The 20,497-nt window shown below is 44.9% G+C and overlaps 1 protein-coding gene across 2 annotated transcripts in view; it reads left to right on the plus strand.

Annotated features, from left to right (window-relative positions):
• LOC106605682 (basal cell adhesion molecule) overlaps nt 1-20,497 on the plus strand; it is an 87,808-nt gene that overhangs the window by 48,875 nt on the left and 18,436 nt on the right. For both annotated transcript variants that reach the window (XM_014201572.3, XM_014201573.3), the window contains exons 2-3: nt 15,520-15,644; nt 18,402-18,621. In XM_014201572.3, coding sequence (XP_014057047.1) covers nt 15,520-15,644; nt 18,402-18,621 — 345 coding nt within the window. The remainder of the gene's footprint in view (nt 1-15,519; nt 15,645-18,401; nt 18,622-20,497) is intronic.

Genomic DNA, 20,497 nt, shown 5'->3' on the forward strand with positions numbered 1-20,497 from the left:
TGCTCCTTCAAATTTAGACAGCATAACCCACCTCCCTCACTCCCTCCTATATCCCATCTACCTCTTCCCTCCCACTGGACCCCAAAGTTGGGCATTATCCCCCACCCTCCTACCCACCCCTCTCTACCTCTTTCTCCCTCCCTAAAACCCTCTGTCTCTCTCCCCCTCTCCATCCATCCCATCTCATCCCTCCATCTCTTTGGCTCTCCTCTCTTTCATCCTAGTTCATGGGTAAATGTCAGATCTCATCATTAGCATCTGATACATATCAATGTGTTCCCCCAAAGGTCACCACTTAGCTTGACATCACAGCAATAAAGTCCCTGAGGCTGAAATCTGCTCAATATTCAGGAGCTTTGAATGAGAAAGTAGTCGCCCCAACGAACATATTTCCACTTTTCCGTGTTGTTCTTTGTTCGTCTCTGCCTGTATCAGTGGCTAGTTTCCTGTCTCTGTTATATTAAGCTTGTAACCATGTAGTTTCACTTATTTTTCCACATCCCCCTCTTTCCTCTATTCTCTCTTTCTGTCTGTCTGTCTGTCTGTCTGTGGCTCCCTTTGTAAGCTAGCGTGTGTGTGTGTGTGTGTGTGTGTGTGTGTGTGTGTGTGTGTGTGTGTGTGTGTGTGTGTGTGTGTGTGCCAGCAGCTGTTGTTCCTGAGCTGCACCTGTTCTTGTCTCATCACGGTAGTGTTGACGGACGCCAGATCTTACAAAGACCCACCCTGCCACTGGCAGCCTGACCCGCTCCACCACACACACACACACACACACACACACACACACACACACACACACACACACACACACACACACACACACACACACACTCGGAGCCCACTTAGCCCACCAGGCTTCTTATGCACTCAGCTATTCCAAATATGAGGGTGACCAGTGAAAAGAGCTGGCTGGTTGATATACAGGACAGGATACTACAGTTGACACTAGTGCTACTAGTATTGTTCCACAGGCATTGTTGTGGTACATTTTCTGCAAATAGTAGAATAATGATAGATAAATAGTTGAGTTCTTTTCAGAGTGAATCCCCATCACAGTGAGTATCTCTCTGGTCTCTATGGAGGTTTGACTGTTTACTGTGTCAGTGTAAATGTCACGGGGAACACTGCCACACCCCTGTCATAGACATCCCATAATGATGACCCCCATGGGTCAGTAACACCATCACCATGGCGATAGTTTCCATCACAACAACAGAGCATGGTGATCATTGCAGTAATAGTCCTGCTGCCTTGTGAAGTCATTTCTGCTGCACTAGAATATATACTGTCTGAGGTTGAGGTGATTTGTGTGTGTCTCCATGATGTGTGTGTGTGTGTGTGTGTGTGTGTGTGCGCGCGCGCCTGTGTGTGAGTGTGTGTCTCAATGATGTGTGTGTGTGTGTGTGTGTCATTGAGGCTGTGAGACAGTGTTTGTTTTGCCAACCCAATGGCAAAGCACAACACAACTAATCCTGTTAGTGTCAAGGATTGACTGACACGCACACACACACACACACACACACACACGCTCACACACACATAAAACACACACACTCACACACACTCACACACGCACACGCTCACACACATACACCACGCGCACACACACACATGCACACACACACACACACACACACACACACACACACGCTCACACACACGCTCACACACACATACACCACGCGCGCACACACACGCACACACACACGCTCACACACACACACACACACACGCTCACACACACATAAACCACACACACACACACACACACTCACACACACACACGCTCACACACATACACCACGCGCACACACACACATGCACACACACACACACACGCTCGCTCACACACACATACACCACGCGCGCACACACACACACACACACACACACGCTCACACACACATAAACCACAAACACACTCTCACACACACACACACACACACACACACACACACACACACACACACACACACACACACACACACACACACACACACACACACACATTGACCTTCCTCTCTTCTCCATTTCACATTGCTCTTTTGGTTGTCTAGCTGTGTCCACTTTATCGGGGTTTTCATACACAGCCAGTCAGAATGTTCCTATAACGTGATTCTATGTGTGTTTCTCAAAATGCATACTACTGTGCTCCGAGCACGCCAATTGGAGCAAGGGGAGGGTTGGAGTATGAGTTCAAATCAAAGTATGCGAAACGGAGCACGGAGGGCACTTCTCTAATACGTATTCTGTTTGTCCAAATTTTGAAGCATGCATCGATGCAAGCTTCAATGGAAAGTATGCAATGAAATATGACGCAACCATTAAAAAAATTATGCAATCAATGGTGGCCATTATTTGAGCTGAATCGAGAGAAAATACACTTGGAATGAAATGTTCCCTTTTTACATCTCATATGTTGCCTGACTACAATATTTTTTCTTGATATGTTAATAAATAAATGCTGTGTTAATTTTGGCATGTTTACCTGCCTACGTATCATGGATCGCAAGACCGTTATAAGTCAATAGGGCTAACTGGCTAGCTACTACTGTTAGAGACCGTTATAAGTCAATAGGGCTAACTGGCTAGCTTCTACTGTTAGAGACCGTTATAAGTCAATAGGGCTAACTGGCTAGCTACTACTGTTAGCTAGCCAGATTGCCACAAATAATTGTTAGCTATCTACAGAAGAAGAATTGATATCCAACTTGCAAAACATCAGTTTTAGTTAATTTTTGCCAGTTAAACTATCTAGTTAGCTACATTATTACGATTCACATATAGCTAGCTTATAGTTATGAAGTAAAACATTTGCTTTGTGCATATCTTGTTTAGTCTCTATTGTTGCCATTGTTCTGGCTGGAAGAAGGTTCATTGAATGGGGAGGTGCAGCGTGAGGTAATACAGTAGGGGGAGTGTTATCCACACTCTCGTCCTCACAAGACCGTACTCAAGAGATCGTCCTCGGAGAATGCTCTCGGATGCTCTCTAGTATGCATATTGAGAAACACCCTGTATGTTATATGTTCTATATGACACATCAGTATGGGATGCCAGTTTGACTGAACCATTAGGATTCAGCAGTTCTCTCCCACCAACACTTTAATGTATATATTACATACCTACATCTGTATCACACACATCATTAATCATCCTGCTGTATCGTATATGCTACAGTGCCCCTTGACTTATTCCACATTTTGTTGTTCCAGCCTGAATTCAAAAAAGGATTAAATAAAACAAAATCTTACCATCTACACCCAATACCCCATAATGACAGTGAAAACGTTTTTACACATTTTTTAAACTTCATTGAAAATGCAATACAGAAATATCTAATTTCCATAAGTATTCACACCCCTGAGTCAATACTTTGTAGAAGAACCTTTGGCAGCGATTACAGCTGTGTCTTTTGGGGTAAGTCTCTAAGAGCTTTGCACAACTGGAATGTACAATATTTGTACATTATACTTTTAAAAATTATTCACACGCTGTCAAGTTGGTTGTTGATCATTGCAAGACAGCCATTTTCAAATCTTGCCGTAGATCTTCAAGCCGATTTAAGTCAAAACATAACTATGTCACTCAGGAACATTCACTGTCGTCTTGGTAAGCAACTCCAGTGTAGATTTGGCCTTGTGTTTTAGGTTATTGTCCTGCTGAAAGGTGAATTTGTCTTCCCGTGTCTGGTGGAAAGCAGACTGAACCAGGTTTTCCTCTCGGATGTTTCCTGTGCTTAGCTCTATTCTGTTTCTTTTTATCCTTTAAAATACTCCCTAGTCCTTGCTGATGACAAGCATACTCATAATATGATGCAGCCTACACCACACTTGAAAATATGAAGAGTTGTACTCAGTGTTGTGTTGTGTTGGATTTGCCCCAAACATAGTGCTTTGTATTCAGGACAAAAAGTTAATTTCTTTGCCACATGTTTTGCAGTATTACAAACAGGATGCATGTTTTAGAATATTTTTATTTTGTACAGGCTTCCTTCTTTTCACTCTGTCATTTAGGTTAGTATTGTGGAGTAACTACAATGTCGTTGATCCATCCTCAGTTTTATCATATCTCTGTAACTGTTTTAAAATCCCCATTGGCCTCATGATGAAATCCCTGAGCAGTTTCCTTCCTCTCTGGCAACTGAGGGATGCGTTGCATTGATACACCTTCCAATGTGTAATTAATATGCTCAAAGGGATATTCAGGGATATTCAGCATCTAATTTTTTGTTATTTGTACACATCTACCAATCGGTGCCCTTCTTTGCGAGGTATTGTGTCACGGTTGTCGTAAGGAGAAGCGGACCAAAGTGCAGCGTGTGTGTTGTTCCACATTTTATTTACACTGTGAAACTATGCAATACATAAACATTACATTTACATTTTACATTTTAGTCATTTAGCAGACGCTCTTATCCAGAGCGACTTACATTTCATTTCATAAATTTTTTTTTTTTCCCCCCGTACTGGCCCCCCGTGGGAATCGAACCCACAACCCTGGCGTTGCAAACACCATGCGTTGCAAACACCATGCTCTACCAACTGAGCTACACTAAAGAACAAAACAACAAACCGTGACGCAGAGGTGAAACATACACTACTCAAAAAACAATCTCCCACAAACCCAGGTGGGGAAAAAAAACCTACTTAAGTATGATCTCCAATTAGAGACAACGAGGACCAGCTGCCTCTAATTGGAGATCATCCCAAACAAAACCCCAACATTGAAATACAAAACTAGAACCTGACAACATAGAAATAGAAAACATAGAAAAAAAACCTGTCACGCCCTGACCTACTCTACCATAGAAAAAAACGGTAACGGTTGTCGTCGGGAATGGAGGACCAAAACGCAGCAGGAATGTGGATGCTCATCTTGTATTTATTTTAAAATAAAGTGAACACCAAAATAACAAAAAAATGAAGAACTCACGAACAACAAAACAGTCTTGTCATGCTCACACAGGCAAAACAATCTCCCACAGCACTACACCAAACAATTACCCATATATAGGACTCTCAATCAGAGGCAACGAGAAAGCACCTGCCTCCAATTGAGAGTCCAACCCCCCAGAACCTACACATTGAAATACCACAAACCAGAAAGAACATAGAAATACAAAACATAGACCAAAACCCGGAAATAATAAATCAAAAACCCTACTACAAAAATCACCACCCCGAACCACATAAACAAAATACCCTCTGCCACGTCCTGACCAAACTACGATAACAAATAACCCTTATACTGGTCAGGACGTGACAATAACATCTTTCTATGGTCAGGACATGACACATTGAAAACCTCCCTGGTCTTTGTGGTTGAATCTGTGTTTGAAATGCATTACTCGATTGAGGGACCTTACAGATAATTGTATATGTGGGGTACAGATATTTTTAATTTTTTATTTATTTTTTATTTCACCTTTATTTAACAAAGTAGGCAAGTTGAGAACAAGTTCTCATTTACAACTGCGACCTGGCCAAGATAAAGCAAAGCAGTTCGACACATATAACAACACAGAATGGAGTAAAACAAACATACAGTCAATAATACAGTAGAAAAATAAGTCTATATACAATGTGAGCAAATGAGGTGAGATAAGGGAGATAAAGGCAATAAATAGGCCATGGTGGCGAAGTAAATACAATATAGAAATTAAAACACTGGAATGGTAGATTTGACAGTAGATGAGTGTGCAAAGTAAACTAAAGAACAAAACAACAAACCGTGACGCAGAGGTGAAACATACACTACTCAAAAAACAATCTCCCACAAACCCAGGTGGGAAAAAACCCTACTTAAGTATGATCTCCAATTAGAGACAACGCAAAGGAGCGCAAAGGAGTAAAATAAATAAATACAGTAGGGGAAGTGGGAGTTGTTTGGGCTATTTATAGATGGGCTATGTACAGGTATATGGGGTAGTCATTCAAAAATCTTATTATCCACTATTATTGAACGAGGAATGAGTACATGCAACTTATGCGATTTGTTAAGCACATGTTTACTCCTGAACTTATTTAGGTTTCCCATAACAAAGGGGTTGAATACTTATTGACTCAAGACATTACAGCTCCAATTTTTTTATTGATTTCTGAAATGTTCTCGAAACAAAATTATATTTTGCCATTATATTTTGCCATTAATCTCAATTTAATGAATTTTAAATTCAGCACTGTTTGGATGAAGTGGGACAGACAGTAATGCCACATTAACAGTTATCAGTGAGTAGGTCCATTTTGGAGCCAATGAGAGAGAGGCCTTATGAATAGTGACTGAGAAACACATGCAGGCACGCTCATACACATGTTCACACATAGGGAGAGATAGTAGAGACAGGATGCCCTGTGGGTGTTCAGATGCTGTTTGAGAGAGGGGGATGAAAGCAGGAAAGTCCGAGCAGTAGGCAGGCAGGGGAATGAAAAACTCAGTTTGATGTCCAGAATACGACAGTAGGTATGGAGACAACAAGGGAAAGAGAGAGAGAGAAATAAAAAGAAACGAGAGAAGAAAAGAAAGGGTTGAGGAGGGGATCCTGCTGGTTCCTTTCATAATGAGGGGCTCCCGCTCCTGCTGTGTGTGTGCGGCGTGTGTGCGTTTGTGCGTGTGTGTTCATGTGTGTGTGCGTGTGTGTGTTCATGTGTGTGCGTAAGCCAGTGCTATGTTAGAAGGATTTAGTCAGATGTACTCCCATTAACTGTGTAACACAGTATGTATGAGGGACTGTACCATGGAAAGCTTAAAACACTAAGCTCAATTGAGCTCCTGTACCATTGTGCATTATTTAACTAGGGGATTTGTGTTATCAATGTGACTTCCAGTATGGGCCTATGTCTTTGTGGAAGCTCTACTCTAGTTGTTCTAGCGCCACTCGTGTAGCTTATGTTGCTCATCAATAGTGTGTGTGTGTGTGTGTGTGTGTGTGTGTGTGTGTGTGTGTGTGTGTGTGTGTGTGTGTGTGTGTGTGTGTGTGTGTGTGTGTGTGTGCTCCATGTCAGTCAGTGTGTCTGTGGGTCACAGTTGGAGCGTCTATTTCCCATCTGTTCGTCGTCCCCCCCCCACACACACACACTACACACACACTTTCTCTTTGTTTTCTGTAAATCGGATTATCTACCCCACGTCAGTTAATGGGACCCCCATGCAGCTAAACCCCCACTTCCCCTCCCACATACACACCCCACCCACCCACCCACCCACTCACACAGACAGACCCCACTCCCCTCACACACACACTAAAAAACACCCACGCACACCCTTCACCCTCCAAAACATACACACACACACACACACACACACACACACACACACACACACACACACACACACACACACACACACACACACACACACACACACACACACACACACACACACACACACACACACACACACACACTCTTTTGAGCTCCTGCTGTGGGATCAGATTGGTTCATGGAGTCACTAATTACTCCATAATTGCCCCTCTCTGTCTGCCCAGCTGCCTCATGGGTAAAACACAAGGGTTAAGGTACATTGATCAGACCGGACTGTATTTGGCCTGGCAGAGAGAGAGAATCCAATGGGTACAGACGTCAGTTCAACAATCTAGTTTTGATTTACATCTTGTTGAGTTATCAACTAACATGAATTCAACGTGAAATCAACAACAAATGTCACCCTGTCACCTTGAAATAAAGAAAATATCCCTTATCAATGACGTTTTTGCAAATCCAATCAGTTTTCCACGTTGATACAAAGTCATCAAATATATATATATATATATATAATTATTTTTTTTGCTAAAATGAAGTGGAAACGATGTTCAACCACTTTTTGCCCAGTGGGAAGGAGAGGTAATAGGGATGGAGGGACTTGGGGGTGGGGGTGGAGAAGGCCATGAAGACAGAGAGTAAAGAGAGAAGAGAGACAGGAGAGAGGAAGTGACCGACAGACATGCTGGCTAGGTGTGACAGTCCCAAGCCCACATAGACACTACCTGTGTATTCTTCCCATGACAATCAATCCTACTCTTCTAGACACTAATAGCTACTGAAGAGCATAGCGTAAGGGTTCCTGATGTATCTACTTCATGTGCTCATTCATTCTCTCTCGCTTCGTTAGGAGCGTTGTTGGTGTTGGCTCATACATAGCGTTATTTTAGTCTACTTCTCCCTTCAAACCCTTGTCATAGCATGAGACCAGGGTTGCCAAATAAGTTTTTATCTACTTCTACACTCTTCAGCCAACAACATACCACTTCAGACAGGGTCACTCTTTCCAGTTAGACATGCAGAGAGAGAGAGGGAGGGGGAGGGAGGGAGGGAGGGTGGGTGGGTGGGTGGGTGGGGGGGAGGAGAGAGAGAGATCTCTTCTGAGAATTTCTAAAATGGATTGACCACTGACCTCTATCTGCAGTGTGTGGGTCACATTGGGTCTTGGTGTCTGACCCTGGAGGAATCTCTCACACACACTGCAACGTATCTCTCTCTCTCTCTCTGTCTTTCTCTCTCACACGCAATGTTTTTTTTCTTTATGTTATGTCGTATTTGTGCATCTCTGAGCGATGTTCTATCCATTCCAGGGGTTATTTGAGGTTCTGGGAGATGTATCCTTTAATTTTAACTCCTCTCTCTGTCTCTCTAACATACCAACACCATCCTTTCATCCCCATCTCTCTCCTTATTACCACTACCAAACAGGAGCCATATTCCCAACACTCCACCCACACACCCAACTAGCTTTTCCCACAGGCTAATTCTGATATGAATTGAAAATAGTATGCCCAAATCTGCTCCTGTCCAAGTTCACTGCACACTACACTACATCAGTGTTCCTGCAGTATTTATCTCTCTAGTGTATTCTCTCTTTACACACACACACACACACACACACACACACACACACACACACACACACACACACACACACACACACACACACACACACACACACACACACAGATCATGTTTCATTCTGTAAATCCACTCTCTGTATGTGAAGACGTTTTCCTCCACTCTCTGTATGTGAAGACGTTTTCCTCCACTCTCTGTATGTGAAGACGTTTTCCTCCACTCTCTGTATGTGAAGACGTTTTCCTCCACTCTCTGTATGTGAAGACGTTTTCCTCCACTCTTTGTATGTGAAGACGTTTTCCTCCACTCTCTGTATGTGAAGACGTTTTCCTCCACTCTGTATGTGAAGACGTTTTCCTCCACTCTCTGTATGTGAAGACGTTTTCCTCCACTCTCTGTATGTGAAGACATTTTCCTCCACTCTCTGTATGTGAAGACATTTTCCTCCACTCTCCGTATGTGAAGACGTTTTCCTCCACTCTCTGTATGTGAACACCTTTTCCTCCACTCTCTCAGTGGAGAAGCCCATTCCCCCTCAGGAGACTGAAAAGATTTGACATGGGTCCTCAGAGCAACCTGACTGGTTTCATCACCGCCTGGTATGACAACTGCTCAGCCTCCGACCGCAAGGCACTACAAAGGGTAGTGAGTACGGCCCAGTACATTACTGGGGCAAGCTTCCTGCTATCCAGGACCTCAATACCAGGCGGTGTCGGAGGAAGGCCCTAAAAATTACCAAAGACTCCAGCCATCCTAGTCATCGACTGTTCTCTCTGTTACCGCACGGCAAGCGGTACTGGAGCGCCAAGTCTAGGTCCAAAAGGCTTCTTAACAGGTTCTACACCCAAGCCATAAGACTCCTGAACAGCTAATCAGATGGCTATCTGCCTCGAGGTTGCAGCTGTAGAACCTTTGGAGATCTCAGGACCCATGCCAAACATTTCTAGTTTCCTGAGGGGTAATAGGCTTTGTCGTGCCCTCTTCACGACTGTCTTGGTGTTTGGACCATTCTAGTTTGTTGTTGCTGTGGACACCAAGGAACTTGAAGCTCTCAACCTGCTCCAATATAGCCCCGTCGATGAGAATGGGGGCGTGCTCGGTCCTCCTTTTCCTGTAGTCCACAATCATCTCCTTAGTCTTGGTTACGTTGAGGGATAGGTTGTTATTCTGGCACCACCTGGCCAGGTCTCTGACCTCCTCCCTATAGGCTGTCTCGTCGTTGTCGGTGATCAGGCCAACCACTGTTGTGTCGTCTGCAAACTTAATGATGGTGTTGGAGTCGTGCCTGGCCATGCAGTCGTGGGTGAACAGGGAGTGCAGGAAGGGACTGAGCACGCACCCCTGGGGAGCTCCAGTGTTGAGGATCAGCGTGGCAGATGTGTTGCTACCTACCCTCACCACCTGGGGGCGGCCCATCAGGAAGTCCAGGATCCAGTTGCAGAGGGAGGTGTTTAGTCCCAGGATCCTTAGCTTAGTGATGAGCTTTGAGGGTACTATGGTGTTGAACGCTGGGCTGTAGTCAATGAATAGCATTCTCACATAAGTGTTCCTTTTGTCCAGGTGAGAAATGGCAGTGTGGAGTGCAATAGAGATTGCATCATCTGTGGATCTGTTTGGGCGGTATGAAAATTGGAGTGGGTCTAGGGTTTCTGGGATAATGGTGTTGCTGTGAGCCAATACAACCTTTCAAAGCACTTCATGGCTACGGACGTGAGCGCTACGGGTCTGTAGTCATTTAGGCAGGTTGCCTTTGTGTTCTTTTGCACAGGGACTATGGTGGTCTGCTTGAAACATGTTGGTATTACAGACTCAATCAGGGACATGTTGAAAATGTAAGTGAAGACACCTGCCAGTTGGTCAGCACATGCCCGGAGCACACGTTCTGGTAATCCGTCTGGCCCCGCAGCCTTGTGTATGTCGACCTGTTTCAAGGTCTTACTCACGTCGGCTACGGAGAGCGTGATCACACAGTCGTCCGGAACAGCTGATGCTCTCATGCATGCCTCAGTGTTGCTTGCCTCGAAGCGAGCATAGAAGTGATTAAGCTCGTCTGGTAGGTTCGTGTCACTGGGCAGCTCGTGGCTGTGCTTCCCTTTGTAGTCTGTAATAGTTTGCAAGCCCTGCCACATAAGACGAGCGTCGGAGCCAGTGAAGTACGATTCAATCTTAGCCCTGTATTTACGATTTTCCTGTTTGATGGTTCGGCGCAGGGCATAGCAGGATTTCTTGTAAGCTTCCGTGTTAGAGTCCCGCACCTTGAAAGCGGCAGCTCTACCCTTTAGCTCAGTGCGAATGTTGCCTGTAATCCATGGCTTCTGGTTGGGGTATGTACGTACAGTCACTGTGGGGACAACGTCCTCGATGCACTTATTGATGAAGCCAGTGACTGATGTGGTGTACTCCTCAATGCCATCGGAAGAATCCCGGAACATGTTCATGTCTGTGATAGCAAAACAGTCTTGTAGTTTAGCATCTGCTTCATCTGACCACTTTTTTATAGACCGAGTCACTGGTGCTTCCTGCTTTAATTTTTGCTTGTAAGCAGGAATCAGGAGGATAGAGTTGTGGTCGGATTTACCAAATGGAGGGCGAGGGAGAGCTTTGTACGCCTCTCTGTGTGGTGTGGAGTACAGGTGATCTAGAAGTTTTTTTCCCTCTGGTTGCACATTTAACATGTTGATAGAAATTTGGTAGAACTGATTTAAGTTTCCCTGCATTAAAGTCTCCGGCCACTAGGAGCGCCGCCTCTGAGTGAGTGGTTTCCTGTTTGCTTATTTCCTTATACAGCTGACTGAGTGCGGTCTTAGTGCCAGCATCTGTCTGTGGTGGTAAATAAACAGCCACAAAAAGTTTAGCTGAAAACTCTGTAGGCAAGTAGTGTGGCCTGCAATTTATCACAATATACTCTACTTCCGGTTAGCAAAATCTAGAGACTTCCTTAGATTTCGTGCACCAGCTGTTGTTTACAAATATGCACAGACCGCCCCCCCTCGTCTTACCGGAGTCTGCTGTTCTATCTTGCCGGTGCAGCGTGTATCCCGCTAGCTGAATATCCATGTCGTCATTCAGCCACGATTCCGTGAAACATAGGATATTACAGTTTTTGATGTCCTGTTGGTAGGATAATCGTGATTGTACCTCGTCTAAGTGTGTACATGTACATATTACCTCAATTACCTCGACTAACCTGTACCCCCGCACATTGACTCTGTACCGGTTTATTTAGTAAATACTTAAAGACTTATTTTTCTTAAAAATGCATTATTGGTTAAGAGCTTGTAAGTAAGCATTTTACTGTAAGGTCTACACCTGTTGTATTCGGCGCATGTGACAAATACCATTTGATTTGATTTGATGATATTTTGCAGTCATGTGTGTAAGTGTATCCAGTAAAGATCTCCCCTGACCTATTATGTAAGGCTGTCAGTGTGTGTATGTCTTCTACATAGTATGGAATACTACAGCGTAAGGTCAACTGTACCATACTGAACAGGCCTGATCCTGTTAGCACACAGTCTACATGTCATTAGAAATAGTAGCAGATTCATTGTAGTGATACTTGCCACTTTAGCTAGTGACCACAACATCACACACGGCTATGAATGCCAAGGCCTAATAGTATATGGAGGTTTTTATTAGACATAGACGGCACTGAATGAATCCCAAATGGATATTAATGTAGCCTCTTCTATTGTAGCCTGATCTCCCAGACTACTGTTACTGCATGCTGTGGAGCAGAGTGGAGAATGGTAGGAGGGAGAGACCTCCCCACTGTTAGTGCATGCTGTGGAGCAGAGTGGAGAATGGTAGCAGGGAGAGACCTCCCCACTGTTACTGCATGTTGTGCAGCAGAGTGGACAATGGTAGCAGTGAGAGACCTCCCCACTCTAACTGCATGCTGTGGAGCAGAGTGGAGAATGGTAGCAGGGAGAGACCTCCCCACTGTTAGTGCATGCTGTGGAGCAGAGTGGAGAATGGTAGCAGGGAGAGACCTCCCCACTGTTACTGCATGCTGTGGAGCAGAGTGGAGAATGGTAGCAGGGAGAGACCTCCCCACTGTTACTGTCTGCTGGGGAGCAGAGTGGAGAATGGTAGCAGGGAGAGACCTCCCCACTGTTAGTGCATGCTGTGGAGCAGAGTGGACAATGGTAGCAGTGAGAGACCTCCCCACTCTAACTGCATGCTGTGGAGCAGAGTGGAGAATGGTAGCAGGGAGAGACCTCCCCACTGTTACTGCATGCTGGGGAGCAGAGTGGAGAATGGTAGCAGGGAGAGACCTCCCCACTGTTACTGTATGCTGGGGAGCAGAGTGGAGAATGGTAGCAGGGAGAGACCTCCCCACTGTTACTGCATGCTGTGGAGCAGAGTGGAGAATGGTAGCAGGGAGAGACCTCCCCACTGTTACTGCATGCTGGGGAGCAGAGTGGAGAATGGTTGCAGTGAGAGACCTCCCCACTGTTACTGTCTGCTGGGGAGCAGAGTGGAGAATGGTAGCAGGGAGAGACCTCCCCACTGTCACTGCATGCTGGGGAGCAGAGTGGACAATGGTAGCAGTGAGAGACCTCCCCACTGTTACTGCATGCTGGGGAGCAGAGTGGAGAATGGTAGCAGGGAGAGACCTCCCCACTGTTAGTGCATGCTGTGGAGCAGAGTGGAGAATGGTAGCAGGGAGAGACCTCCCCACTGTCACTGTCTGCTGGGGAGCAGAGTGGAGAATGGTAGCAGTGAGAGACCTCCCCACTGTTACTGCATGCTGGGGAGTAGAGTGGGGAATGGTAGCAGGGAGAGGGGTGAGACCTCCCCACTGTCACTATCCCCCCAGGAACCATTCTCTGTCCATCTACCTCTCTCTCTCTCTCTCTCTCTCTCTCTCTCTCTCTCTCTCTCTCTCTCTCCCCCCTTCTCTCATTGATATCTAAGACACTGTGTGCATCCTAATGTTCCAGTTGAATGTAGACTCCACTGAGCTGCCTGCCAGAAAGGTCACTCTGTTCTTTCTGACTTAGAGTATCCTTCTATATTCTACACATTGTGTTCTACTCTGTCCTCAATAAACCGTCTGTCAGGCTGTTTGTTCATTACTATGAAAATGGCCAATCTTCATTTCATACGCAACAGTACAGTCGTTTTCATACATGGAGATTTGCACCTGACAAGGCCTTGTGTGGTCCTTGAAGATGTACCTCTGGGAATGGCACAATCCCAGCATGACGTGTTGTCCCTGTACCATGTTTAGAAAGACACTGTTTTTCTCAGTGTGTGGTTTTGTGTCTCTCAGTGAGTATAAGGTGTGTTTGGGGTTAGTCACAGACTGTTGCCTCTTGCTGTTGTCTGTCTGTTTGTTTATCTGTGTGTGTTATCTGTCTGGGACATCACAGGAAAGGTGTGCTCCAGCACTGATAAAGACCTGCCTGGACGCCACTCAGCTGTCTTCACTTTTTTACCTTTCTTTTGAAACGATCAGAAGCTCAGGGCTTTATGCAAACACAGACACATACACACACATCTGTAGGCTTCATTTAATTACAGGAGCTGGTAGGTTCAGTTAAAGGACGGACAATCTGGACTCAACTCCACAGCTGGAATCCACACCCATCTATTTACCTCCCTCCATCCTTTCCCTCTCATCAATCGCTCTCTCCTTCTTTCCATTGCCCTGACTGGTCTGTGTGTGTGTGTGTGTGTGTGTGTGTGTGTGTGTGTGTGTGTGTGTGTGTGTGTGTGTGTGTGTGTGTGTGTGTGTGTGTGTGTGTGTGTGTGTGTGTGTGTGTGTGTGTGTGTGTGTGTGTGTGTGTGTGTGTGTGTGTGTGTGTGTGTGTGTGTGTGTTACGTAACATGCCACACACACATCTTTGATATGGAGCGTTGAACAGTGTGTGGCATGTGTATGTAACGTTACACCTTTTGGTGGCCCCCTTGCCTTTCCCATCAGCAAACATTCTCTCGTCTTATCTTATGCTGTTCTTTGAACTTTCCTATTTTGTTTTAGACTCGTTTTTATATAGTTATAGGTGTTTGACATAAAAACGTGTGTATTTAAACTCAACATAATAATGTGAAAGTGCCTCAATAACTAATCATCACCTCCCTCTCTCCTTCTCCCTCTCCCTCCCTCTCTTTCCCTCTCCCTCCCTCTCTTTCCCTCTCCCTCCCTCTCTTTCCCTCTCCCTCCCTCTCTTTCCCTCTCCCTCCCTCTCTTTCCCTCTCCCTCCCTCTCTCCTTCTCCCTCTCCCTCCCTCTCTTTCCCTCTCCCTCCCTCTCTTTCCCTCTCCCTCCCTCTCTTTCCCTCTCCCTCCCTCTCTTTCCCTCTCCCTCCCTCTCTTTCCCTCTCCCTCCCTCTCTTTCCCTCTCCCTCTCCCTCCCTCTCTCCCTCTCCCTCTCCTTCCCTCTCCCTCCCTCTCCTTCCCTCTCCATCTCTCTCCCTCTCCCTCTCCCTCTTTCCCTCTCCCTCTCTCCCTCTCCCTCCCTCTCTTTCCCTCTCCCTCCCTCTCTTTCCCTCTCCCTCTCTCTCTCTCCCTCCCTCTCTTTCCCTCTCCCTCCCTCTCTTTCCCTCTCCCTCTCCCTCTTTCCCTCTCCCTCCCTCTCTTTCCCTCTCCCTCTTTCCCTCTCCCTCTTTCCCTCTCCCCCTCTCCCTCCCTCTCTCTCTCTCCTTCTCCCTGTCTCTATCTCTCTCTCTCTGCAGTGTGCTGGGCCGTCGTGACAGTGACAGTGACTCCCAAGGTGGAGGTGATCAAGGGAGAGTCAGCCAGTCTGCCCTGCACCTTCAAAATCCCTCCCTCCCCGAACAACATCGTAGAGTGGTTCATTGTAAGTCTCCTACTACTTTACTCCTGGCTTCCCACATAAAAAAAAATACTACAGTTTACTATATAATACTACAGTGCTTACTATAGAATTCAGTAGTAAACTGTAGTATACTGTAGAATACTAAATACCCAAATCAAATCAAATCAAATTGTATTTGTCACATGCGCCGAATACAACAGGTATAGACCTTACAGTGAAATGCTTACTTACAAGCCCTTAACCAACAATGCACTTCAATAAATAAAGTTAAGAAAATATTGACTAAATAAACTAAAGTAACAAATAAATCAAAAGTAACACAATAAAATGACATAACAATAACGAGGCTATATACAGGGGGTACCGGTACTGAGTCAATGTGCGGGGCTAGTACAGGTTAGTCGAGGTAATTTGTACATGTAGGTAGAGGTAATGTGATACACTGTAGTATCCCTCGATAATGTATAGTACTTACTATACTAGATGTTGTACTATACTGTAGAATACTATAGTAAATACTACAGTATTATCTGCAAAAGAAACACTGTACTAAATACTACAGTAATATCCACAAAAACACTACAGTAAATACTACAGTATTTAATTTCCATATACCCTGCCCATTCCCCTCCACATATCCCAATTTGTGCCACCCTTAATTGAGAAACCTACATGCCAAGTATGGACCGTAATTTTGTGTTCCATACAAAGAGAAAGCCTCCACTTCTATGTCAAAGATAATAAAACAAAAACGCTATAGGAAACACCACAGTAATGTCCGTAAAAACACTACAGTAAATACTACAGTATACTACAATCTGCAAAACACTACATTAATTACTATAGTATATACTACAGTTTTCTTTTACTACAGTATTTATACTATAGTTAACAGTAAATACTACAGTATACTACAGAATTTACTACAGACTTTTGTCCGCAAAAACACTATACTGTAGGGAATGCTACAGTAAATACCGCAAAAACACTGCGGTATTTACTATAGTATTTATCCAGTATTTTTTGTTGTATTTTTTCATGTGGAGTTGGTGCACTTTGGCCTAATATCTTTTGACTCTCTGTATTCGGCAGAACCACTGAAACATTTTTCCCTCATCAATCTACACACAATACCCCATAATGACAAAGCGAAAACAGGTTTTTAGACATTTTTGCTAATTTGCTAAAAAACTAAAATAACTTATTTACCTAAGCATTCAGACCCTTTGCTATGAGACTCAAAATTTTGCTCAGGTGCATTCTGTTTCCATTGATAATCCTTGAGATGTTTCTGCAACTTGATTGAGTCCACCTGTGGTAAATTCAATTGATTGGACATGATTTGGAAAGGCACACACCTGTCTATATAAGGTCCCACAGTTAACAGTGTATGTCAGAGCAAAAACCAAGCCACGAGGTCGAAGGAATTGTCCGTAGAGCTCCGAGGCAGGATTTTGTAAAGTCATAGACCTGGTGAAGGGTACCAAAAACATTTTGCAGCGTTGAAGGTCCCTAAGAACACAGTGGCCTCCATCATTCTTAAATGGAAGAATTTTGGAACCACCAAGACTCTTCCCATAGCTGGCCGCCCAGCCAAACTGAGCAATCGGGAGAGAAGGGCCTTGGTCAGGAAGGTGACGAAGAACCAGATGATCACTCTGACAGAGCTCCAGAGTTTATCTGTGGAGATGGGTGAACCTTCCAGAAGAACAACCATCTCTGCAGCACTCCACCAATCAGGCCTTAATGGTAGAGTTGCCAGACGGAAGCCACTCCGCTTTGAGTTTGCCAAAGGGCATCTAAAGAACTCTCAGACCATGAGAAACAAGATTCTCTGGTCTGATGAAACCAAGATTGAACTCTTTGGCCTGAATGCCAAGCGTCACGTCTGTAGGTGAAGTGTGGTGGTGGCACCATCATGATTTTGGCACTGAGAGACTAGTCAGGATCAAGGGAAAGATGAGCGGAGCAAAGTACAAAGAGATCCTTGATTAAAACCTCAGACTGGGGCGAAGGTTCACCTTCCAACAGAACACTGACCCTAAGCACACAGTCAAGACATTGCAGGAGTGGTTTCGAGACAAGTCTCGGAATGTCTTTGAGTGGCCCAGCCAGAGCCCGGACTTGAACCTGATCAAACATCTCTGGAGAGACCTGAAAATAGCTGTGCAGCGACGCTCCCCATCCAACCTGACAGAGCTTGAGAGGATCTGCAAAGAAGAATGGGAGAAACTCCCCATGTAATCGCTACCAAAGTGCTTCAGCAAAGTACTGAGTAAAGAGTCTGAATACTTGTAAATGTGATATTTCAGTTTTTTTTTGTTAATACATTGGCAAAAAATTCAACAAATCTGTTTTTGCTTTTTCGTTATGGGTTATTGTGTGTAGATTGATGAGGGGGGAAAACTATTAAATCAATTTTAGAATAAGGCTGTAATGTAACAAAATGCGGAAAAGGTCAAGTGGTCTGAATACTTTCAGAAGGCGCTGTACATATCTCTGTGAAGTGTCTGTGTTGTTTATTGAACTTGTGAAAAACATTTCCTCTCTGGCCATCTACCCCTTCCCCTCTCTCCTCTTCCCCTCTCACCACCCTGATTGTTTTTCATCTCATTTCTCTACTTCACTCTCTCTAATCTCCCTCCTCTCTCTCCCTCCCCTCTCTCTTTCCCTCTTCTTCCTCTCCCCCTCTCCCCTCTCTCCTCTTCCCCTCTCTCCCCTTCCCCTCTCTCCTCTCCCCCTCTCTCCTCTTCCCCTCTCTCCTCTTCCCCTCACCAGGAGGAGGGTGGCACCAGGAAGCGTGTTGCGTTCCGCTCCGTGTCGGGCGGCGAGGGGAAGAGTGATGAGGGAACACGTCTGTCCGACAGAGTGACCATGGGAAGGGACTTCTCTCTGACTATCTCCCCCGTGGCGGTGGAGGACCAGCTGCCCTTCTACTGCCAGGTCACTGCTGGCCCTGCCGGGGTCGGCGAGGCCATCACACAGCTCAAAGTCTTCTGTGAGTTACTGACCACTGACCTTTAGAGTGATCCTACTGTGACCTTTAGAGTGATCCTACTGTGACCTTTAGTGACCGATGCGGTCTTCGCTGTATGGGATGCTGGCTGGATTTTGACTGTCGGGATGAGAGTGTGTGTGTTGTGTGTGCTGGAGGAGAGTGTGTGTGTTGTGTGTGAGTGTGAGCGTCTAAATCAACGATTAACGTATAAACTTAGTGAATGAACAATATTATTTTAGCATTGCAGAGTGTCGTCAATAATGAACATTATACATGAACTCAATACTGAGTAGAACAACGTAGAATGATTCAGATAATAAATGGGCGTGAAAGAAAACTCTTTCTTGCACCTTAACATTTCATCTTTGTTAGAAAACTATCTCTAATAAGCTGCCCAGAGGTCAATTAGTCCTATGAACATCACACTTGACACAATTTATTAATAGTTCAATTGCATCTGTCATGTCTAATAGATGTCATCTTAATGGCCGTCCAGAATTCTCCTGATTTATCACCATGGCGATGAGAGCTGACCCCAGACAAGGTCGTGTGTCCTTGTCACCCTCTGCAACCCCAATACATTAGCAATCCTATTCCTAGTGTTAAAATACACCAGGAAATAAAATGTTTGGAGTTGGCCCAATATCAATAAATATAATTATTTGGTGTTGGGCCAATGGGGGTAGAGGGTGAATGGTGTTGGTTAGAGAATTGAGTGACACTTCAATAACCATTTAAGTGCTGTTTAAAAGGCTCTGTAAGTCATCATTAACATGCATGTGCCCTATAGACATTCAAGACTGAAGGAATTACTTAGGATGTAAATGGCTATTAGTTCACACATTGTAAAGTAGATGTCATAGGTGCCATTATTATAAAAATGTTTAAAAAATCCTTTATTTAACTAGGCAAGTCAGTTAAGAACAAATTCTTAATTATAATGATGGCCTACAAACCAGCCAAACCTGGACGACGCTGAGCCAATTGTGCGCCTCCCTATGGGACTCTCAATCACGGCCAGTTGTGATACAGCCTGGATTATAAAGAGTACCTTAATGGAGCACTGATACAATTCATTAAGACAAGTCAAATACCTGACTATAGACTTTAACAGGCCACTCAGGACTGTTCCCTGAAGTACTGTATCTCCTCTTTGTCTGACTTCCTCTCCCAACTGAATAGGAGCAGTTTTTAATGACTCCCTACAAGGGCTGAGGGATAGCCTGAGTGTTCTGAAACAATGGGCTTCCTTAGGGAGGTTTACACTACAGCAGCAGGTATAATGGTCTGAGCAAAAAGGGAAACAGTGATACACTCACTGACACCATGTATCCTGCCTCCATTTCCCTCAGCTGTGTGTGCGTGCGCGTGTGTGTCTGTATGTGCATCCATGCATGCTACTTCCCTCTCTATGGCGTCTAACTTGCTTTCTTTCTTTTCCATGTGGAAAAGATAGAGGGAGGTTAAAGAGAAAGATAGAGGGAGGAAAGAGAGAGAGAGAACGATAGAGGGAGGAAAGAGAGAGAGAACGATAGAGGGAGGAAAGAGAGAGAGAACGATAGAGGGAGGAAAGAGAGAGAGAACGATAGAGGGAGGAGAGAGAGAGAAAGAAAGATAGAGGGAGGAGAGAGAGAGAAATATAGAGGGAGGTGAGAGAAATATAGAGGGAGGTGAGATGGAGATGGAGATGAGAGAGAGAGACGGAGGAGAGAGAGAGACGGAGGAGAGAGAGAGAGACGGAGGAGAGAGAGAGAGAGAGAGACGAGGAAGAGAGAGAGAGAGAGAGAGAGAGACAGACGGAAGAGAGAGAGAGAGAGAGACAGACGGAGGAGAGAGAGAGAGAGAGAGAGACGGACGAGAGAGAGAGAGAGAGAGA

This window comes from Salmo salar, chromosome 05 (genome assembly GCF_965601325.2).
Source record: "Salmo salar chromosome 05, fSalSal1, whole genome shotgun sequence".
Lineage (NCBI taxonomy): Eukaryota > Metazoa > Chordata > Actinopteri > Salmoniformes > Salmonidae > Salmo > Salmo salar.